Source organism: Perognathus longimembris, chromosome 8, assembly GCF_023159225.1.
Source record: "Perognathus longimembris pacificus isolate PPM17 chromosome 8, ASM2315922v1, whole genome shotgun sequence".
In the NCBI taxonomy this organism is placed as follows: domain Eukaryota; kingdom Metazoa; phylum Chordata; class Mammalia; order Rodentia; family Heteromyidae; genus Perognathus; species Perognathus longimembris.
The window spans coordinates 5,359,066-5,376,403 of NC_063168.1; the positions used below are offsets into that span (position 1 = coordinate 5,359,066).

Sequence of the window (17,338 nt, forward strand, 5' to 3'; positions counted from 1 at the left end):
TAGGTAACAATAAATAAGCAATCATATATATATATACATATATGTATATATATGTATACACACACACACACACACACACACACACACACACACACACACACACACACTGGTATTCAAATTGAAAGCGAGTTACAGAATTTGACCCAGTTTAGAATCTGAAGACAGAACAACAGATTTGCTATACTACTTACTATATTAGAATCTATTTCTGGAGCTTTCTATGTATTAACAATAACAACAAAATACTCAAATGGCATAATCACACATGCTTTATTATATACAACCTGAAAAAAAATCCTCCCACTGTTTGACACATTTTATCATGCATTTCCAGTTAGTTTTGGGGATTGACAGGCTATTTTCTTCTCCTGGGTTCCCATGGCAGGCATTTCAGAAACAGAAGTAGCAAATCTCAAGTAACAGCTGCACGACCCCAGAGACCATAGCTGTAAGAGACCCCTGGCTCCCCCCTCCGCCTTTTTTTTTTTTTTTTTTGCAAACTGTTTCATGCTTTTCATATGTCCTGCTTTAATACTGTATAAAGATAGTACAGTAGGTATATGGTAATGCTTAGGTAATATGTATATGTGCATACCTCATTAAGTCATCCGAAATGGAAAGGCAGATCTGGAAATCCCCTCTCAGGTCTGTGGTCTTCTCCATCCTTGGATAAGTAAATAAGTTTACTTCACCCAGGCCTCCTCCTGATTTCTGGTTCTAACACTATTAAATGGCAGGGGTTGAGCCTAGTTTGCCTTTGTTCAGACCAACAACTGAGCATTGTCTTTGCACAGTCGGTCAGAGCTCTAAATAGGTGTCAAGAATGTATAACCAGACATGTAATTACCACGAGTGCCCTTTTCCAGACTCCATTCAACTAGGTGCATTCCCCTCATTTTTCACATTTGTCAGGGTTGTCCATTTCTCAAGACTACAAGCCCAAAGGCTTGAAAGGCTTGGGACCATCTACATCTGGGAGTGTATCTATTGCGTGGCTGGAATGTAGCAAATGTTGAGAAATATGAATGACTTCTTGAAGAAGTTCACAGGTTCCCTAATGTCATGCTGAATATTTCCACTTGTCAAGTGGCAAGATCTTTGACAGAGAGTCTCTTTTCTTGAGAGATAGCCTGATTCAAGATATGGAAACATGGTTTGGGCTTCTCTTTACCGGGGTATGGGATCCTGAGTAAGTCACCCAACTTTCCTAAATCTCCCCAAATGCTAATGGTTGTAAAGCTGTAAGGAGGAGCACACAAAATCCTGGCTCTGCCATTTATAGCTTTCCTTTTGTGGTTCCTTCCATGCTTCTCAGGGCCCACTGGGCCCACAGCTTAGACGTGGCTAGTCAGTACAGAATCTGAGGTGGCATGCTCTGCTCTAGACCTTCCCTGCCAAATCAGGATCCTCCCGGGAACCCACAGGAAACATGAGGTGTCTTGAGAACTGACTCGTGTCCTGCATCCCCCTGAGGCCTACCCTGGAACTTGACTCTCTTCTCTGAATACTTCGCGTCTTATAATCCGGCAGAGCTTTTTTGTAGGAAGTTTGATGACATACATATAACCAAGAACGTTGCACGTATTCATGGTTTGGGGATTGCAATTCTACCTCGTGGTTGATCTGTCTGTTGTCCTCTTCTAGCGTGGTAGTGTATCGACACGGTTGTGCTGGACGCTGGCATGTCCTGGGACTTCATTTTATCATGCTTCACAGAATGACATACAATTACACATTTACATGTTATTCATTTCTGGAACTTTGCACTTCATATTTTTTGGACTACGGTTGAAAGCTGGTAATTGACCACAGAAAATGAAATGGTGAATGAGAACCTGCTATGTTAGGATGTATGAAACTTAGAACATGGACTGATTAGAAATAACCTTAATTAGGCTGGGTACTGGTGGCTCATGCCTGTAATCCTAGCTACTGAGGGGGTTGAGATCTGAGGATCATGATGTGAAGCCAGTCTGGGCAGGAAAGTCTGTGAAACACTTATCTTTAACCACCAGAAAACCACAAGTGGCACTGTGGCTCAAAGTGGTAGATCATTAGCCTTGAGTGAAAAAGTTCAGGGATAGTGCCCAGGCCTTGAGTTCAAACCCCATGACTGACACTCCCCCCCAAAAAAACAACAACAACAACAAAGAACCTAATTACCCAACATCACAGAATTGATCACATACATTAGATTATGGTCAAACAAACCATTAAAAATAAGATTGTAACTACTTAATTGTGTAAGCCTATTAACAATATATGAAGTAAAAAGTAGCAGGTCCCCCAAACAGTACAATAATAATTACATTTATAAATAAATACATAGACACATAGTTACATATCATGATTGGTAAGGGTTAGGTATGAATTTCATTATTTATTTTGCATTTCTGTATATTGTATTTAATAAATGTTACTTTTATAAATCAGAAGGATTTTGTTTTTGTTCATCTCTCAGGACCTTGCATTGCTAAGCAGCTGGTTTGCTACCTGAGCTACATAGCCAACCCTTCTTGCTTTATAGCTATTTTTCCATTTTTTTTTGTTGCCTTGAGCTAGCCTCTAACCACTATCTACCTACTTATGGCTTCCCTTGTAGCTGGGATTCCCACAGCACCCATCTTATTTATTGAGATGGAGTCCCATCCTACTACTTTTGCCCAAGTTGTCCTTAAACTGTGATCCTTTTGACCTGTACCACCCGAGTAGCCAGGGTTATAGGTGTGACACAATATCTTGTCAGATTAGAATTTTATAAATAGTTTCTTCATGTTAAGGACTGGGACCTTTTAATTTAGGCTTGGTTAAAATGTATAAGTTGCCTAAAACTTAATGGGTCAAAAGTATGAGTTGGAGCTGGGCAGAGTGGCGCATGCGCGTACTTGGGAGCCCGAGGCTGGAAGGTTAGGCAGTTAAGGCCACACTAGGCTACATAGCAAAATCTTGTAAAAATGAGCAAAGTAAAACAACAAAGCACGAGTTTCCCAGATGGAGCTGATCTTCTTACTTGGCTTTGCTACTTTATTAAGGTACCAATAGGACGAAAGGTTTTATTCTCCATAAAAATAAGGATAACAGAAGTGCCTGTGTGCAGACTAAGTGAATAATAAAAGTAATGTAGAGAGAGCTGTCAGACACATGTCAATCACTGAGAAGCCAGGACAGCAGCCATGTTGAACTGCTGACTTCTTCTGCCACATCTGCATAGTGCTGTCTCCAGGGCACTCCCAACCCAGGCCACCCACGACCACAAACACTCCTGTCCCTAGAAGGAGTGTTGCATTTACATAAACCCACACACATACTCCCGTGTGCTTTAAATCACCCCGCCATTATTTGTAACACTCAATGAAACAAACGTCAATGACATGGTAAATAAATGTTACACGGCTTCCTCTACGCAGGTTCAGTCCAGACGCAAGACTATGACAGTACTGTCAATCCTGAATCCCCAGATGAGAAAGGCGGACTGCAATTTCTGGTCTTTACTTTCTGCAGGGCAGACATGAAAAGTTTGGAGACAGAGAGGCTGAGGCCCTGGAGCTAGGGTTGGAGGGAACCCTTCCCACTTCCTGCGGACTCAGCCCTGACCTTCTACACTCACTGAAGAAGAGAGAATTTTGTCTCAAAATAAAATTCTTGTGAGGAAAAATTGTTGGCTCTCACTCTTCTGTCATCCAATGTTCAGCCAAATACCAGCTTCTTGGGAAAACAACAAATTTTAATTCCCTGACTTGTATACAGTGAGGTTTCATCATAGAAGTGTAGTTTTGCATTTAATTTCCTAGGCTTTTTGACACAATGCATTCCCAACGAGAAAATGGAACTAAAAGACTGTAAATGCACAATGGGATGCACACGCTGATCTGAAGATGACACTGACGCTCTCATGTAAACAAGCTCATGTGAGGAACAAGAGAGATGTTTTTATTTGTGAGGGCGTGCAGTAATAATATAGTCATATTCAGGGCATATAAAGAAAGTCAATTTCACTTCATCCATGCCACAGTTCTTTATTTATATTTTTACAAGTAATTCTGTCAAATTTAGTGAAACACACCATTCTTCCAAAAATTAAATAAGCGTACTTAAATCTCAACGTAAAACATGAATCTCTTTTAGTTCTGCCGTGAGAAAAAGTCACAAAAAAGAGCTCTAAGAAAGAAAGACCTTATTGTAAAACACAGGTATCTCAAGCAAACTGCTAATAACTCAATGGTGAAAAACATTTCTTTGGCAACATCACCTTCTATTTAGAGCTATTTTAACCTTAGTTTTCTTCTTAATGTTCTCCTGTTACTCTCTGTGTCGTACGTTATATGCTTGTAAAAAGCTCTGACTTTTAAAGTAATTTCTTCGAAAAGGAAATTCAAATGACTTTTAAAAGTAATTTAATATTGGGGCTGGGACCGTATACATGAAGCCCTGGGTTCGATTCCTTAGCACCACATATATAGGAAAGGCCGGAAGTAGTGCTGTGGCTCAGCTGACAGGGTGCTAGCCTTGAGCAAAAAGAAGCCAGGGACAGTGCTTAGGCCCTGAGTTCAAGCCCCAGGACTGGCAAAAAAAAAAAAAAAATTAATTAGTAGTTTTCAAAGTGTAGTCACTTGTTAAAAAGTCTATCTGAAAATAACAATGTATATCAAAGCCACTTACAGTTCCTGGTCAGAAGAGACTTGTGTGAGCTGTTCGATTGTGGTAGATTAGCATGGCAGTACGATCAGAGCATGTGACTCATAAACGCTTTAGATAACGAAGAGGCTTGCAAAGAGAGGGTGAGGAGGGTCCAGGCAAACCAGCACTTTCCCAAATGATCTTGTGCTTAAGTGTGGGAACCACTCCCTCGGGGAAAGAAAGGATAACGGTCTTCAACTCCTCTAAGGAACTGCAAAATGTTAGCTGGTGGCTTACGTCTGTAATCATAACCCTATCTACTCAGGAGGTTGAGATCTGAGGATCATGGTTCAAAGCCAGCCTGGGCAGAACAGCCCATTAGACTCACACAAAACAAACAAACAAACAACAACAACAACAAAAAAAAACGGTCAGGAGCCTGAGCTCAAGCTCTAGGATTGGCACATACACAAAAAGCACTCTTTCGGGTTGGATAGTGCTTTTATCCACCCTGTTAAGAGAGACGCAGAACACAGGCGTACACCACGTGACGACCAAGGCGGAGCAGGCATGGGCGGCAAGCTCTGGAACAGGAGGAGTCTGCAGGCCCCCCCCCCCCCCGAAGCTGAGGCAGGAAGGATGCTGCCACAGGCTTCCAAGCCTGCTCACGCGTGGGCCTCAGACTTCCAGCCTCCGGGGCTGTGAGGCGGTGCACTGATGCAGGTTAGGCCCTATGTGTGAGACTAGCCATTAGGAGATTCATAGAATTTCTTTATTTCATTCTGTTAAAAATTGTAATCTAAGACACGTTCACAGAAAACATTCACAGAACGATATCTTGAAAGAGGAAACCCCCCCGTTTTGCTAGCAAAAGGTACCAACATTTGGAGTATACCATTATTTTCCCTACGAGTGCCTTTAAATTTTACGTACTTATGACTATAATCTTAAATTCTGTACAGTGGTACTTGGAATTAATATCACAACACGCAGTTTCCATGTTATTACAAACCTCCTAAAAATACTCCTTTTTCAATGTAATCATTATGGCCTAGATTCTACTATTTTATTATTACAGGTAATGTCCCTTAGATTTGAATTCTGAAGAGTTTAAAATTCTTCTGATTATCACTGGGTGCTAGTGGCTCATGCCTGTAATACTAGCTATTCAGGAGGCTAAAATCTGAAGGTTGTGTTCAAAGCCAGCCCAGGCAGAAAAGCCCATGAAACTCCTATTTTCAAGCCAGAAGTAGAACTGGAGCTCAAGTGATAAGAGCAAATACCTTGACTCAAAAAGCCAAGAGACAATGCCCAGATCTGGAGTTCAAATCTCCATACTAGTATACACACACACACACACACACACACACACACACACACACACTTTTGGTTTTCTAAAATGTGTTCTGTGAGAAATAGGAAGTGAGCGATTTTTACTTTTTTTTTGGCCAGTCCTGGGGTTTGAACTCAGGGCCTGGGCACTATCTCTGAGCTTCTTTTGCCCAAGGCTGGTCCTCTACCACTTGAGCCATAGTGCTACCTCAGCTTTTTCTGTTTATGTGGTGCTGAGGAATCGAACCTAGGGCTTCATGCATGTTAGGCAAGTACTCTACCACTAAGTCACATTCCCAGCCCTAAGTGACTTTATTTTAAGCAAACAAAATAAACACCAGACTACCAGAGACCCTATGACTTAGTTGGCTTTCTGTTGAGCCTGGGTAATTTGTGATAACGACAGGCTGGAGTTTGGAGGCTAGAAGTCCAAGCTCAGGCAGCAGCATCTGCTTTGCTTCTGACAGCAGTCCTGGGTTGCTTTAACTTGTGATGGAAAGCCAAAGGGCAAAAGGAACCAAGAAAGGAGAGACAAATAGGGCCAGGTGCTTTAATCCAACCTATTCTTACCTTAACCAACCCAAACTCTTGAGACCACCTTTATCTCTTCATGAAAGTGAAGCCACTAATGACTCATTCTCCCCTTAAGACTAACTAGTACTCCTCAATTCTGTCTCAATGGCAATGACATTTCAATATGAGTTTTGGTGGGCACAAACTACATTCATACCACAGCACTTTTCAAGAAACGGAGGTCAACTTACACAGACTGGAATAGGGCCACAGCTCATCCTCAAACCAGTGCATTAGTACGAGGGTAAAGCATCAGAAAATTAACAAATTCTTGGTCCCATAAAGATAGGCTGAGTGACCTATCCACTTGGACAAATGTAGATTTGGAATAGAGATCGTTTCTCCTGATTCCAAGTCCTGCAACCTTTTTCTGTCTCTGCGTAAGTCATGGCGATCATTCTAGAGATGTTAAGGCATTGCTTAGTTTTGAGCTCATGAATATATTTAATAGGTAGAGATCTCTGCCATATGATTATGGGCATCTTGGTTTTTAATCATATTTTAACTCAGAATTTTCCAAATTTTCTTAGCAGTGGAAATCTTGTCTTACATTGTCAATTTACACAACATATAAAAGCAGAACATATGTGATGGAAGGAAGGAGGGCCAGGCAGTGAGCTTAGCAGTCCTAACTCCCCAGAAATTCCTTGGAATATTCAGGAAGCCAAGATTCATCTCCATGGAACCTTAGGGTTCTGAAGAACACCTGTTCTAGTATTCACCACTTCACAGAGAACACTGGTATAGAAAGGGACTTTCTCAGAGGTCTGATATGTAAAGAATAAATGGTCATGAAAGCAACTTCTTCTTCTTCCTTCTTCTATTTTGAGTGCTGCCTTACTCCCAGTTCCTGGAAATTTCAAAAATGGGTGGTGATATTTCCAAGTGGCATCTGTTGAGTCCACATCCAGCTCGTTTATCTTTCATTCCTCTCGCCATCGGCTGGCACCCCACTTCTGTCTACACTTTCTTTTTCCACAGAATGAATGAACTAAGCTGTGATTCTAAAGCTAAGGCTTGGGTCGCACAGGACTGGTTTAAAACCAGAACGCAGTGTTTTCCAAGCTCAGCAGCTCAACGTGGTAAGTTTTAACGTAATAAAAGGAGTCTGATGAGAATAAGTAGCCTTTCCATTTTGTGACTCCATTTTATTACATTTCCAGAGTTCATAGACCCTGAGCCTCTCTAGTGACATTTCTTTGTTCAGCTCCTCCTTTCTCTAACACCTCCCCGGCCCCCCTCAACCTTCCAGGAGCGATCTTTGGCCAGGAATTAGGGCACGTGAGTGCCAGGTGATCTCCACAGCCATTGATGGCCTCTGGACCTGCTTTTGAGGACCTTTTCTAGACTAAGTGGTCACAGAATATAGGATATAGATGCGGAAAAGAACATGAAAATGGTGATTGTACTTATTTTTTTAAAAGAATTCAGTAATTTATAACTATAGCCATTTCAAGTTCATAAGTTATTGTTGGTTTATCACCACTTAATATTTTGTGCTAGGCCATATTTTAAAACATTCGAGACTACAATCATTCTAATTAGCTGACAACTGCCAATCAGCCCTGAAGATTGCAATGTCAGTATTGGAGCCTTGTGGTTCATTTGTTTTTAAATGGCTAAACTTGATTGTGATTGAACCACCTCTTAGTGGGGTGGTGAGACATTAGTCAGGATCTGATACACCATATTCTAACTCATGACCTACTTCAGTTATGGCATAGTAAATTGCTGAGCAAAAGACAGACCCTCCGGTCTGCCCACTGGGATGTAACCACACAGGCTGAGGGTACTGCTACTGGGAGAAATGTCAATTATAGACTTATTTCCTCAGCTAGCAGGTCTAGCTTGGCCTTTCCTTGGCAGAGTCCTGGATTCCTTTCCTTGATCTACCTACCAAGAGCAGACATACCTAACACCTGTTAATATCCTATCCAGTTTGTCCCAAACACTTCCTAGAGTTCCCATCTTGATTCTGTAACTTACCTCTGCTCCTTTAAGGATTTTTTTTCAGGTAAAGGGCTTCTCGTGATTTAACTTGATGTATAAATTTATAAAAAGGGTAAATTATGGGGCAGCAATTCTCTAAAGAGTTTTAAATAGTTTTACACATAAGTAGCTTGTACTTGAAAAACTATCCTGCTTATGTTTTAAGATGGAGGTACCACTGCTAGTATTTTGGTGAGTTACTCTATTTTAAAAAAATGTGTACAAACCCCTTTTCTGTGAATGTAGCTGCTCTGGTTTGGATATGGTTCCTCCTCTCCAAAACTTACGTGGAATCTGATGGCCACTGTGGCTCTTACCGAAGGGGTGAGGCCTTGGGGAGAGGGATTTATTAATGCTTTTCTTTTTAGGGTTTATTCTTTTGAAGATTAGGTTAGTCATTATATGAGAGAGGGTTGTTTAAAAAGCAAGGATACTTCTTAATGATTTACCCCTGTGCACACCGCTGCTTGCTTATTCTTGCCCTTGTGCTTTCTGCTCCGGGTTGAAGCAGCACAAGGTCTCTGCCGATGGCAAGCTTTTGGACTTTCCAGCCTCCAAGGTGAGCCAATAAATCTCTGAACTTTATAATAAACCTAGTCTCTGGCATTTTGTTATAACAACAGAAAACAGACTAAGACAAGAGGTCCACATAGTGTGCCTATGAAATCAACTCGTATAGCCTCTCTTCCATTTTCCAGCAAGCAACTCACATGTAACCCCGATGCCCACAGGGATAATGTCCTTGTGAACACACTCATGAGCTCATCTCCACCCAACTGTTCACTTTCTCTCTTCCTGTACTTTTGCTTCCTGAGAAGATCTTCCAAATAAACTTCCTGGACCCAAATCCTTGCGTCAGGATCTGCCTTTGGGAGAACTAAGCTGGGCCCCACTTTCTCATCATGAGTGTGCCAACACCTACAGCCTCGGGGCAAGCAGGAGGTCAGGCCTGCCCGTGGGCCACACTTCCTTCCTTACTCTTTTGAGCTGCCTTCTGCCTCCCACACCTCCACCCTATTGGGCTTCATATACAACCTTAAAAAAATCATCTTTAAGTCGCTGTACAAAGGGATTTCAATCCAACATGTCAGCTTACGATGTCTAATGTCATCTATCATTCCCTCCCATCTTTTCCAACCCTACCCATCTCAAGTTACCTGGTTTCATTTTCACATATGCACATTGAATAATATGACTGCAATCACCCACCTTTCCTCTCTCAATTTATCTTCTCTTCTTCCCTTTGTCACCTCTCCTACAAATACATATTTCAGCTTCCTAGGGGATTTCTTTTAATTCAACCAACACGCAAACAATATTTTGTACTTGTCCGTGACTTCGTCTTGTTTTCTGTGTAGGGTCCTACGTAGACTGGCTTTAAATTCAGTCTACCCTCCTCACTCGGCCTCCCATGCCAGGAAAGTGCTCTACGACTCAGCTGAACCCCCAGCCCCTCAGAGATGGCTTTTAAATGGAACCTTGCAGCCAAATCTACAGTATTTCCAATGTTCCATTAACAATTCTACCACACATGCCACTCCTCTTCCACTGGGACTACAACTGGACCGAGGCCAAGGTGACAGAAACCAGAGATCTTACTCAAAGCTTGGTGATCATTTTGAACAAGTTAGAAAACTGAGGGACTGAGAAGCTAAGTCATTTATTCTACACTGCTTTTCAGTGCAAGGCCGGAGATCTCTGAGCCCTAAGCCTATGTATTCCACTTCTGAACATCCCACACCACCTTCCCCTTGCTTGACTAAGTTGTTCTTTTTCATTAGTGAAGCTCATCATTTGTTTCCAGTTGATACAAGTCTTTAGTAGAGTGTCCAAGTTTCACATTTTCCCTCCTTCCTCTGCTTCATTCTGAGGCTGAAAATCCATAGGCCTATTTTTGTCACAAAGAAAAACTAGGAAACAAAGCGATAAAGGGTTGTTACTGTCAACCTAACATTCTTGCTTTATTAAGCTCCCTCTGGGACTTTGGCCTGCTATTGTACCACAGGAAGATGCACATTCATGTCCCAAGGCCTGCTGTGCTCAGGAACAACTAGTTCTTCCTCGGTTTAAAGGACATGTGGAAACCATCCCAATGCCACAGTGTTGAGGCAGGACCTTCCAGAGAGAATGAGGTCAAGAGGGCTTGGCCTTGATGCTGTTATCACAGAAGGAGGTGACTGTGGAATTGGGCTGCTGATAGAAGGATGAGTTTAGGCCTCTCTCTTTCTCAGTGTCTCCCTCCCACGTGCTGAAATGGGCATGTGTGTGCATGCACAGCTCATACCCACGCACCTTTTCATCTTTTGCCATCACGTGATGTACGAGAAGGCCCTTGCCAAATGCGGGCCCCCTGCCTTTGGACTTCTCAACTATTGGACCTATAAGAAATAAGTCTCTATTCTCTATATGTGACCCAGATCCACTATTTTCTGATAGCAGCCCAAATGAATGAAGACACTCTCCAAGCTCAGTGAAGGGTCAAGGTTCCAGTTGCTTCTGGGTGCACATGAATGACAGTCTGGGTTCTGGTTGTTTGTAACCTCTACATTGTGTCCATTTCAGTGTTGCCCTCCAGTTCTGCCTAATCTGTTTCACTGTGTTACAGTTTGATTCTTAAGTATCTTTCAAAGGCCATGTGTTAAGTGCTTGGTTCCAAGAGTACTAGAAGGTCATAGAAAGTTGGATGTCCCTGAAGTGGGATCCTTCTTCCTTTTGTTACTTCTGGCTTCTATTAGGTGGCTGCACTGTGGCATGCTTCCGGTCATGTCATGCTCTTTCACTATAGGGCCCACAGCAAGAGGCCTAACCTGTCACCGACTAACACTTCCAAAACTCTCATCAACAATGCACAATCTTCTTTTTCTTTCTATAAATTGATTATCTTAGGTACTTGTTTCAGTAATGGAAAGCTGATTCCCTGAGCTGAATCCTCTATCCAGTGTGGTCATTTTCCTTACCTTTTCAACTTCTTGTTCTTTTTCCAAGCAAGCTATTTTTCCCCCCTCGGACTCAAGTGCTAAACAGTATTTTCTTATGTATCACTTTATTGAGGAGGTTTATTTTGTGTCTTCAAATAGATTCTTAGGGACAATGGATCCCAGCCTTTGGCATTATGTCCTGCATGGAGCTTCTTTCAGAGTGTCTCCCCTCCATTTATAGCTGTTGCATATAAATGTAGCTATGGGACTCCATCTGGAGATAGGACCTGAAGGAAGTAGTTAAGATTAAATGAGGCCATACGTGTGAAACCCAGATGAGTAGGATTGGTGACTTTATAAGGGGTACCAGAGTGCCTGTTCCCTCTTTCCTTGAGCATGCAACAAGGAAAAGCCATGTGTGGGTACAGAGAGAAGGTGGCTGTCTGCCTGTAAGCCAGGAGGTGAATCTTTACCCCAAAGCGAATACTCTAGGATTTATTTTTTTTTATTTTTTATTTTTGCCAGTCCTGGGGCTTGGACTCAGGGCCTGAGCACTGTCCCTGGCTTCCTTTTGCTCAAGGCTAGCACTCTGCCACTTGAGCCACAGCACCACTTCTGGCCGTTTTCTGTATATGTGGTGCTGGGGAATCGAACCCAGGGCCTCATGTAAATGAGGCAAGCTCTCTTGCCACTAGGCCATATCCCCAGCCCAATACTCTAGGATTTTAATCTTGGTCTTTTCCGCCTCTAGAACTGTAAGATTTTTTTTTGTTTTGTTACAGTAGCCCTCCTCTTATCTGTGAAGGATAAGTTCTAAGACTCTTGGTAGATGCCTAAAATAGGGACAGCATTAATTTCTCTCTACAAATTATATATGTGTGTATACATATCTATCTATCTATATACATATATGTATATATACATGTATACACACGTAATACACATACAGGGCTGGGAATGTGGCTTCATGCTAGAGTTCTTGCCTAGCATGCATGAAGCCCTGGATTCGATTCCTCAGTACCACATACACAGAAAAAAGCTGGAAGTGGCTCTGTGGCTCAAGTGGTAGAGTGTTAGCCTTGAGCAAAAGAAGTTCAGGGACAGTGCCTAGGCCCTGAGTTCAAGCCCCAGGATTGGCAAAAAATATATATACACACACATACATATATATGCACATTTTTTCTTATGGATGCTTGTGATAGTTTAATTAGCAAAGTAAGTGAAGCCCAGTGAGAAATTACAAATAAACAATAATAAAGTAGAAAAATTTGAAAATATGCTATGTTATTTAAAATTCAAGAAATTTATTTCTGGAATTTTCCATGTAATATTTTCAGATTGGTTGGCCTCAGCTAACTGAGATCTCAGAAAGTGAAAGCATAAATAAGGGACAACAAGTATAATTATTTGAGTTTTGCTATGGCAGCCTGAACTACTAGCACATGATGTACATTGAAAACATGGCCTCTACCCTTGGAGATGGAGTAGCTGATATCAGACTAAGCAGATGCATACTGCTCTTGGATAAGAAGTTCATTAACTTTAGTTTGGGGTTCAAAATCAAACTTTTCTTTTTTCACCACCATTCAGCTACCCCCATCCTTTCCTTGGCTCAAGACAATATCCTTACAAGTATAAATAGGGCTCTGAACCACAAGCAAATGTTTTAACATTCAGGCATCCTATCGGAAAGCCTGAGTTTTAAGACCTCTAGCATCCTCTGTCAACAGGTCTTTCGCTCTGGCCTCCATCTTGCTTTCAACTAGTCTTCTTATCTACAGTCTTTATCTGGTTTACAGAAGAGGAAATAGGCTGAAAAGTGAAGCATCAAGAGTAGGGTTGCACAACTGATAAGTAATAAAACTAGAGTTCAAACCCTGTTCAGTTTTCCCCAAGTCCAGCTTGCTTAACAGAAGGCTTGTTTAATGCTGTTTCTCTCCTGCTAGAATTTACAATGATATTTCTGTGCTATGATTATGCAAACTGCGTGTATGTGTGAGACGGTCTTATGACCGTTACTCCCCTTTCAGTTCTCTGAGGGAACACCCTGCTGTTCTTCCTTAGCTGCTGGACAATGCTTACTCAAGTGCCCCTTCAAGAACAGGTACTGACTGAAAGTAGGGAGTTTCTGGCTCACACCTATAATACTACTCCGAAGGTTGAAATCTGAAGATTGAGAATTGAAGCCAGTTAGGCAGACAAATCCAAGAGACTCTGATCTTAAACAAACAACCTTTTTTTTTTTTTTTTTAAGCCAGAAGCAGAGGTATGGCTTAATGGTAGAGCACAGGGGTGAGTGAAAAAAAAGTAGAGTGCAAGGCCCTGAGTTCAAGCCTCATCAAAGTCATAGGTGAAACAGAAATAGCAGCCTACCAGGGAGGTGATTCGGAGAAAGCCTGTAGTATGAAGAGATGGTTCCAGAAAGGAAGTGGGTAGCTCCATGTGGGACTCCATGTCACCGGGTTAGAACTGAACCTGTGGAAGGCACTATCTTGGATGGCCCTGTTATTTCTGTATCAGGACCAGTTGTACACACAAGTTACTTTCAGATTTAATTTCCTAATGTGTGAGGGAGGAAAAAAAATGAGCATTCTTTGAAATTACTGTGAATAATAATGAGACAACATACTTAAAGGCTTGAGCCTCATTGTTGAGCTGGATTACGTGCTATCTAGTCCTTACCATAAACACTATTAGACAACATAGCTACTGATGGATTAAAAATTACAAATAGCACTCAACTTATGGAAACATTTCAGAGACTGTATTTTCTTAATCAACTGAGTATCAGGACTGTGAATGTATACCTGACTGTCTCATGTCAGAAATCTTAAAAAACCTGGCTGAAGGGACAGACTTGAACTTGGGGAGTGGGTTAAACTTGGAGGAAATTCCGGTTTCCTCTCTGGCGAGGCTATAAAGGGATTGGGTTCCTACCTTATCTTTCCAGTGCTTTGGTTTCCTTACCTTAGGGCAGTCCACTGGATACTGTAAAGCACCGGGACAAAACATGTCTGGAAAGGTACACAAGATGCTGCGTTTGTGAAGCCCCAGTTATGAGGGCGAGGTCTTGCGTTTGCCTTATGGCGGGAGGGTGGGGTGTGGGGGGGGGAGGGTCCCGTTCTGCTGGTGATTCTGGTGACAGCAACCTTCGCTTCATTTGCGAACTTGCCAAAGAAAGCACACATTCTCAGGTCCCGTCCCGCACCTCCAAAACCTCAAACTCCGGAGGTGAGCCCCGCAATCAGTGCCTTTGCAGCCCCTCCTGGCCAATCCGAGGTACTCCTCTTGGAGAACACCTTTTACCTGTAAGGTAATAGGCACGTTTTTTTTTTTGGCCGGGTCAGGAATATAATACCGAGGACTGTGGTCGGATTGCCTCACCTACCCACCAGTTTCCTTCCGAGGTTAGAGTCAGGAGTTCTCTGTGGGTCTGTGGGTCCCGGGTGGACTTGACCAGGCACAGGCTCGAGTGGGACTGTCTGGGAGCACGGTCAGGATCAGGGAGCACTTCCAGGAGCACGGGCAGGGATCAAGCAGCGCCAGGAGCACCGCCGGGGACGGGCAAACTTCCCAGAGCGCGGTCGGGGATCTTCCAGGAGCACCGTGTCCGGCACCGGCAGACTTCCCGGAGGAGCCCGGAGCAGCCGCCGGGTGATGCCCAGCAAATCCGACCACCTACCTGGTGTCACACACTTGAGCGGCGGCGGCGGGCGCGGGGAACCGGAAGCCAGGGTCTCAGGGCGACTCCGGAGCTGGGGGTGGGGTGGCCCGGGACGGACACCCCCCCCCCACCGCCCCCCACCCCGGTGTCCCGCACGGGGGTGCGGTCCGCGGCGCCCGGGTGGCTGCGGGGTCCCGGGTCACCGTGCTTCCCGTCGGGGTCGGAGCGAGGCAGGCCGGCAGGGCGTGTCCCGGCTCGGGCACCCCCGGGGGCAGGGGGCCGCGCGGGGCCTCGAGGGCCGGCCGCCGCCCCGCCGCCCGCCCCGCCATTGTTCGGGCCCCACCCCTGATGAATATTCACGCGCCGGGGCGTGAGTGCGTTTCCGCCCGCTTTTCCTGCCCGGGTAGGCGAGGGGGGCGCGGGCTCGGCCCCCCGCCCGCTCGCTCGCTCGCTCGCTCGGGGCTCGGCATAGATTTTCGGTGTCCCGTTCCTCCTCCTCCTCCTCCTCCTCCGCCTCCGCCTCCTGCGCGGCGGCCGCCGCCCCCTCCCTCCTCCCTCTCTCCCCGCCCGCCGCCCGCCCGCCCGCCCGCCTCCGCCCGCGCCTCCGCTTCCCCTCCCGGGTGATCTTTGTCTCGCTGCCTGCCTCGCGCTCCCTCCCCGGGCCCGTAACTCTGCGTGGCTCCGGCTCCGGGCTCGAGGCGCGCGCGGGGCGCCGGGGCGGGGGGGCTGAGGCGGCGGGGCGACGCCCAGAGGCCTGCGGGCCGGGCCGCGCCATGGTGTGAGCGCCGCCGCCGCCGCCGCCGCCGCCCGCGCACGCTCCTCCCGCCCGGCCGCCCGCCCGGCGTCCGTCAGTCCGCGCGGCCCGGGCGGCCGAGAGCCGCGAGGGAGCGAGGCAGCGAGGCAGCGAGCGGAGCGGAGCGGGCGGCCCCGGAGCGCGCGGCCCAGCCCGCCGCCGCCGCCGCCCACGCCGCCGCCCCCGGGCGGGAGCGTCCCGAGCCCGGCCCTCAGCAGCGCCGGCGCCCGCCGAGCAGCAGGCAGGCAGGCAGGCAGGCAGGCGAGGCCGGCCGGCCGGCAGGCAGGCAGGCGGGCAGCAGGCGGGCGCGCGGGCATTGTGAGCGATTTGTTCGCGGGTGGCCGTGAGGGGAAAATGGCGAACGACTCCCCCGCAAAAAGTCTGGTGGACATCGACCTGTCCTCCCTGCGGGTGAGTGAGTGGGCCCCGCGGGCGGGGCGGCGGGGCCGCGCCCTGGCCGCCCGGGCCGAGGGGGCGCCGCCGTGGGCTGCTGAGTCCCGGCCCGGCCCGGCCCGGCGGGCGGGCGGGCGGACGGGAGGCGGGCGCGGTCGCCCCTTTGTCTGCCGGTGGCGGCGGCGAGGGTGAGGACCCCCCCCCACCCCCTCCACACACACACACAGCCCTGGGTCCCGGGGACGCCGGGTGGAGGGACCCGGGGTGCGTGGGGCTCGGGGGGCCCCCGCCGCGACGGTAACCCCGTCTCTGCTTCTCTCCTCCCCACCCCACCCCTCGCCTCCAGGACCCCGCCGGGATCTTCGAGCTGGTGGAAGTGGTTGGAAATGGCACCTATGGACAAGTCTACAAGGTCGGTGCGGGGGGGGGGGGCGGGGGGCGCCTCCTTTGTTTCCCCGTGGCGCGTGGAAACTTCGGGTCGGGGTGGGGGTGGGGGTGGTCTTGAGGGCGACGCCGGGCCTCCCCCCACCCCACCCCCCGAGTCGGGAGGGGGCTGCGCCGGGGCCGTGCGCCCCGCTTGCTTGCTCGGGGAGCAGCGAGTTCGCTTCCACTCACCCTGGCCTCAGAAGACCTCGCTGCTTCCTGGCTGTGAGCGGATCGGGAGGCCGGCACTGCCCTCCCTGCACTGCCCTGGAAAAGGAGTGCTTTTTTATTTACTTGTTTGTTTATTTATTTATTTTGGCTCCCCAGGACAACCTGAGATTTATTATTTTTTTTCCCTTTTCCTCCACACCGGGTTTGTGCGTTGAGTTCTAACGTTCAGTCCCGGTAGGCCTGGGCTATGATTATCCCCAACCACACCGCCTTGGCCTTCTTCAACATTGTCATGGTGTTTCTGGGGCTCCCCCGTGCTTGCCAGGTTGCCCAAGGCCCCGGGAGTTTGGCGTTACCTGGGACTGCTTCTCTAATCCTGACTCTCCTCCTCCTCCTCTGTCCTGATGGGGAGAAGATTTTGGGGCAAGCAGGGAGGAGTGTTGTGTTTGGGCAACAGCAGCAGGA

The 17,338-nt window shown here is 46.6% G+C and overlaps 1 protein-coding gene across 47 annotated transcripts in view; it reads left to right on the forward strand.

Annotated features, from left to right (window-relative positions):
- Nucleotides 1-16,073: 16,073 nt before the first annotated feature.
- The window catches only part of Map4k4 (mitogen-activated protein kinase kinase kinase kinase 4), a 147,648-nt gene continuing 146,383 nt past the window's right edge, over nt 16,074-17,338 (forward strand). For 45 of the 47 annotated variants that reach the window (XM_048352417.1, XM_048352416.1, XM_048352424.1 and 42 more), the window contains exons 1-2: nt 16,158-16,297; nt 16,626-16,691. In XM_048352417.1, the coding sequence (XP_048208374.1) occupies nt 16,241-16,297; nt 16,626-16,691 (123 nt within the window). In that variant the 5' untranslated portion in view covers nt 16,158-16,240. The other 2 variants (XM_048352413.1, XM_048352414.1) reach the window with 2 other exon arrangements.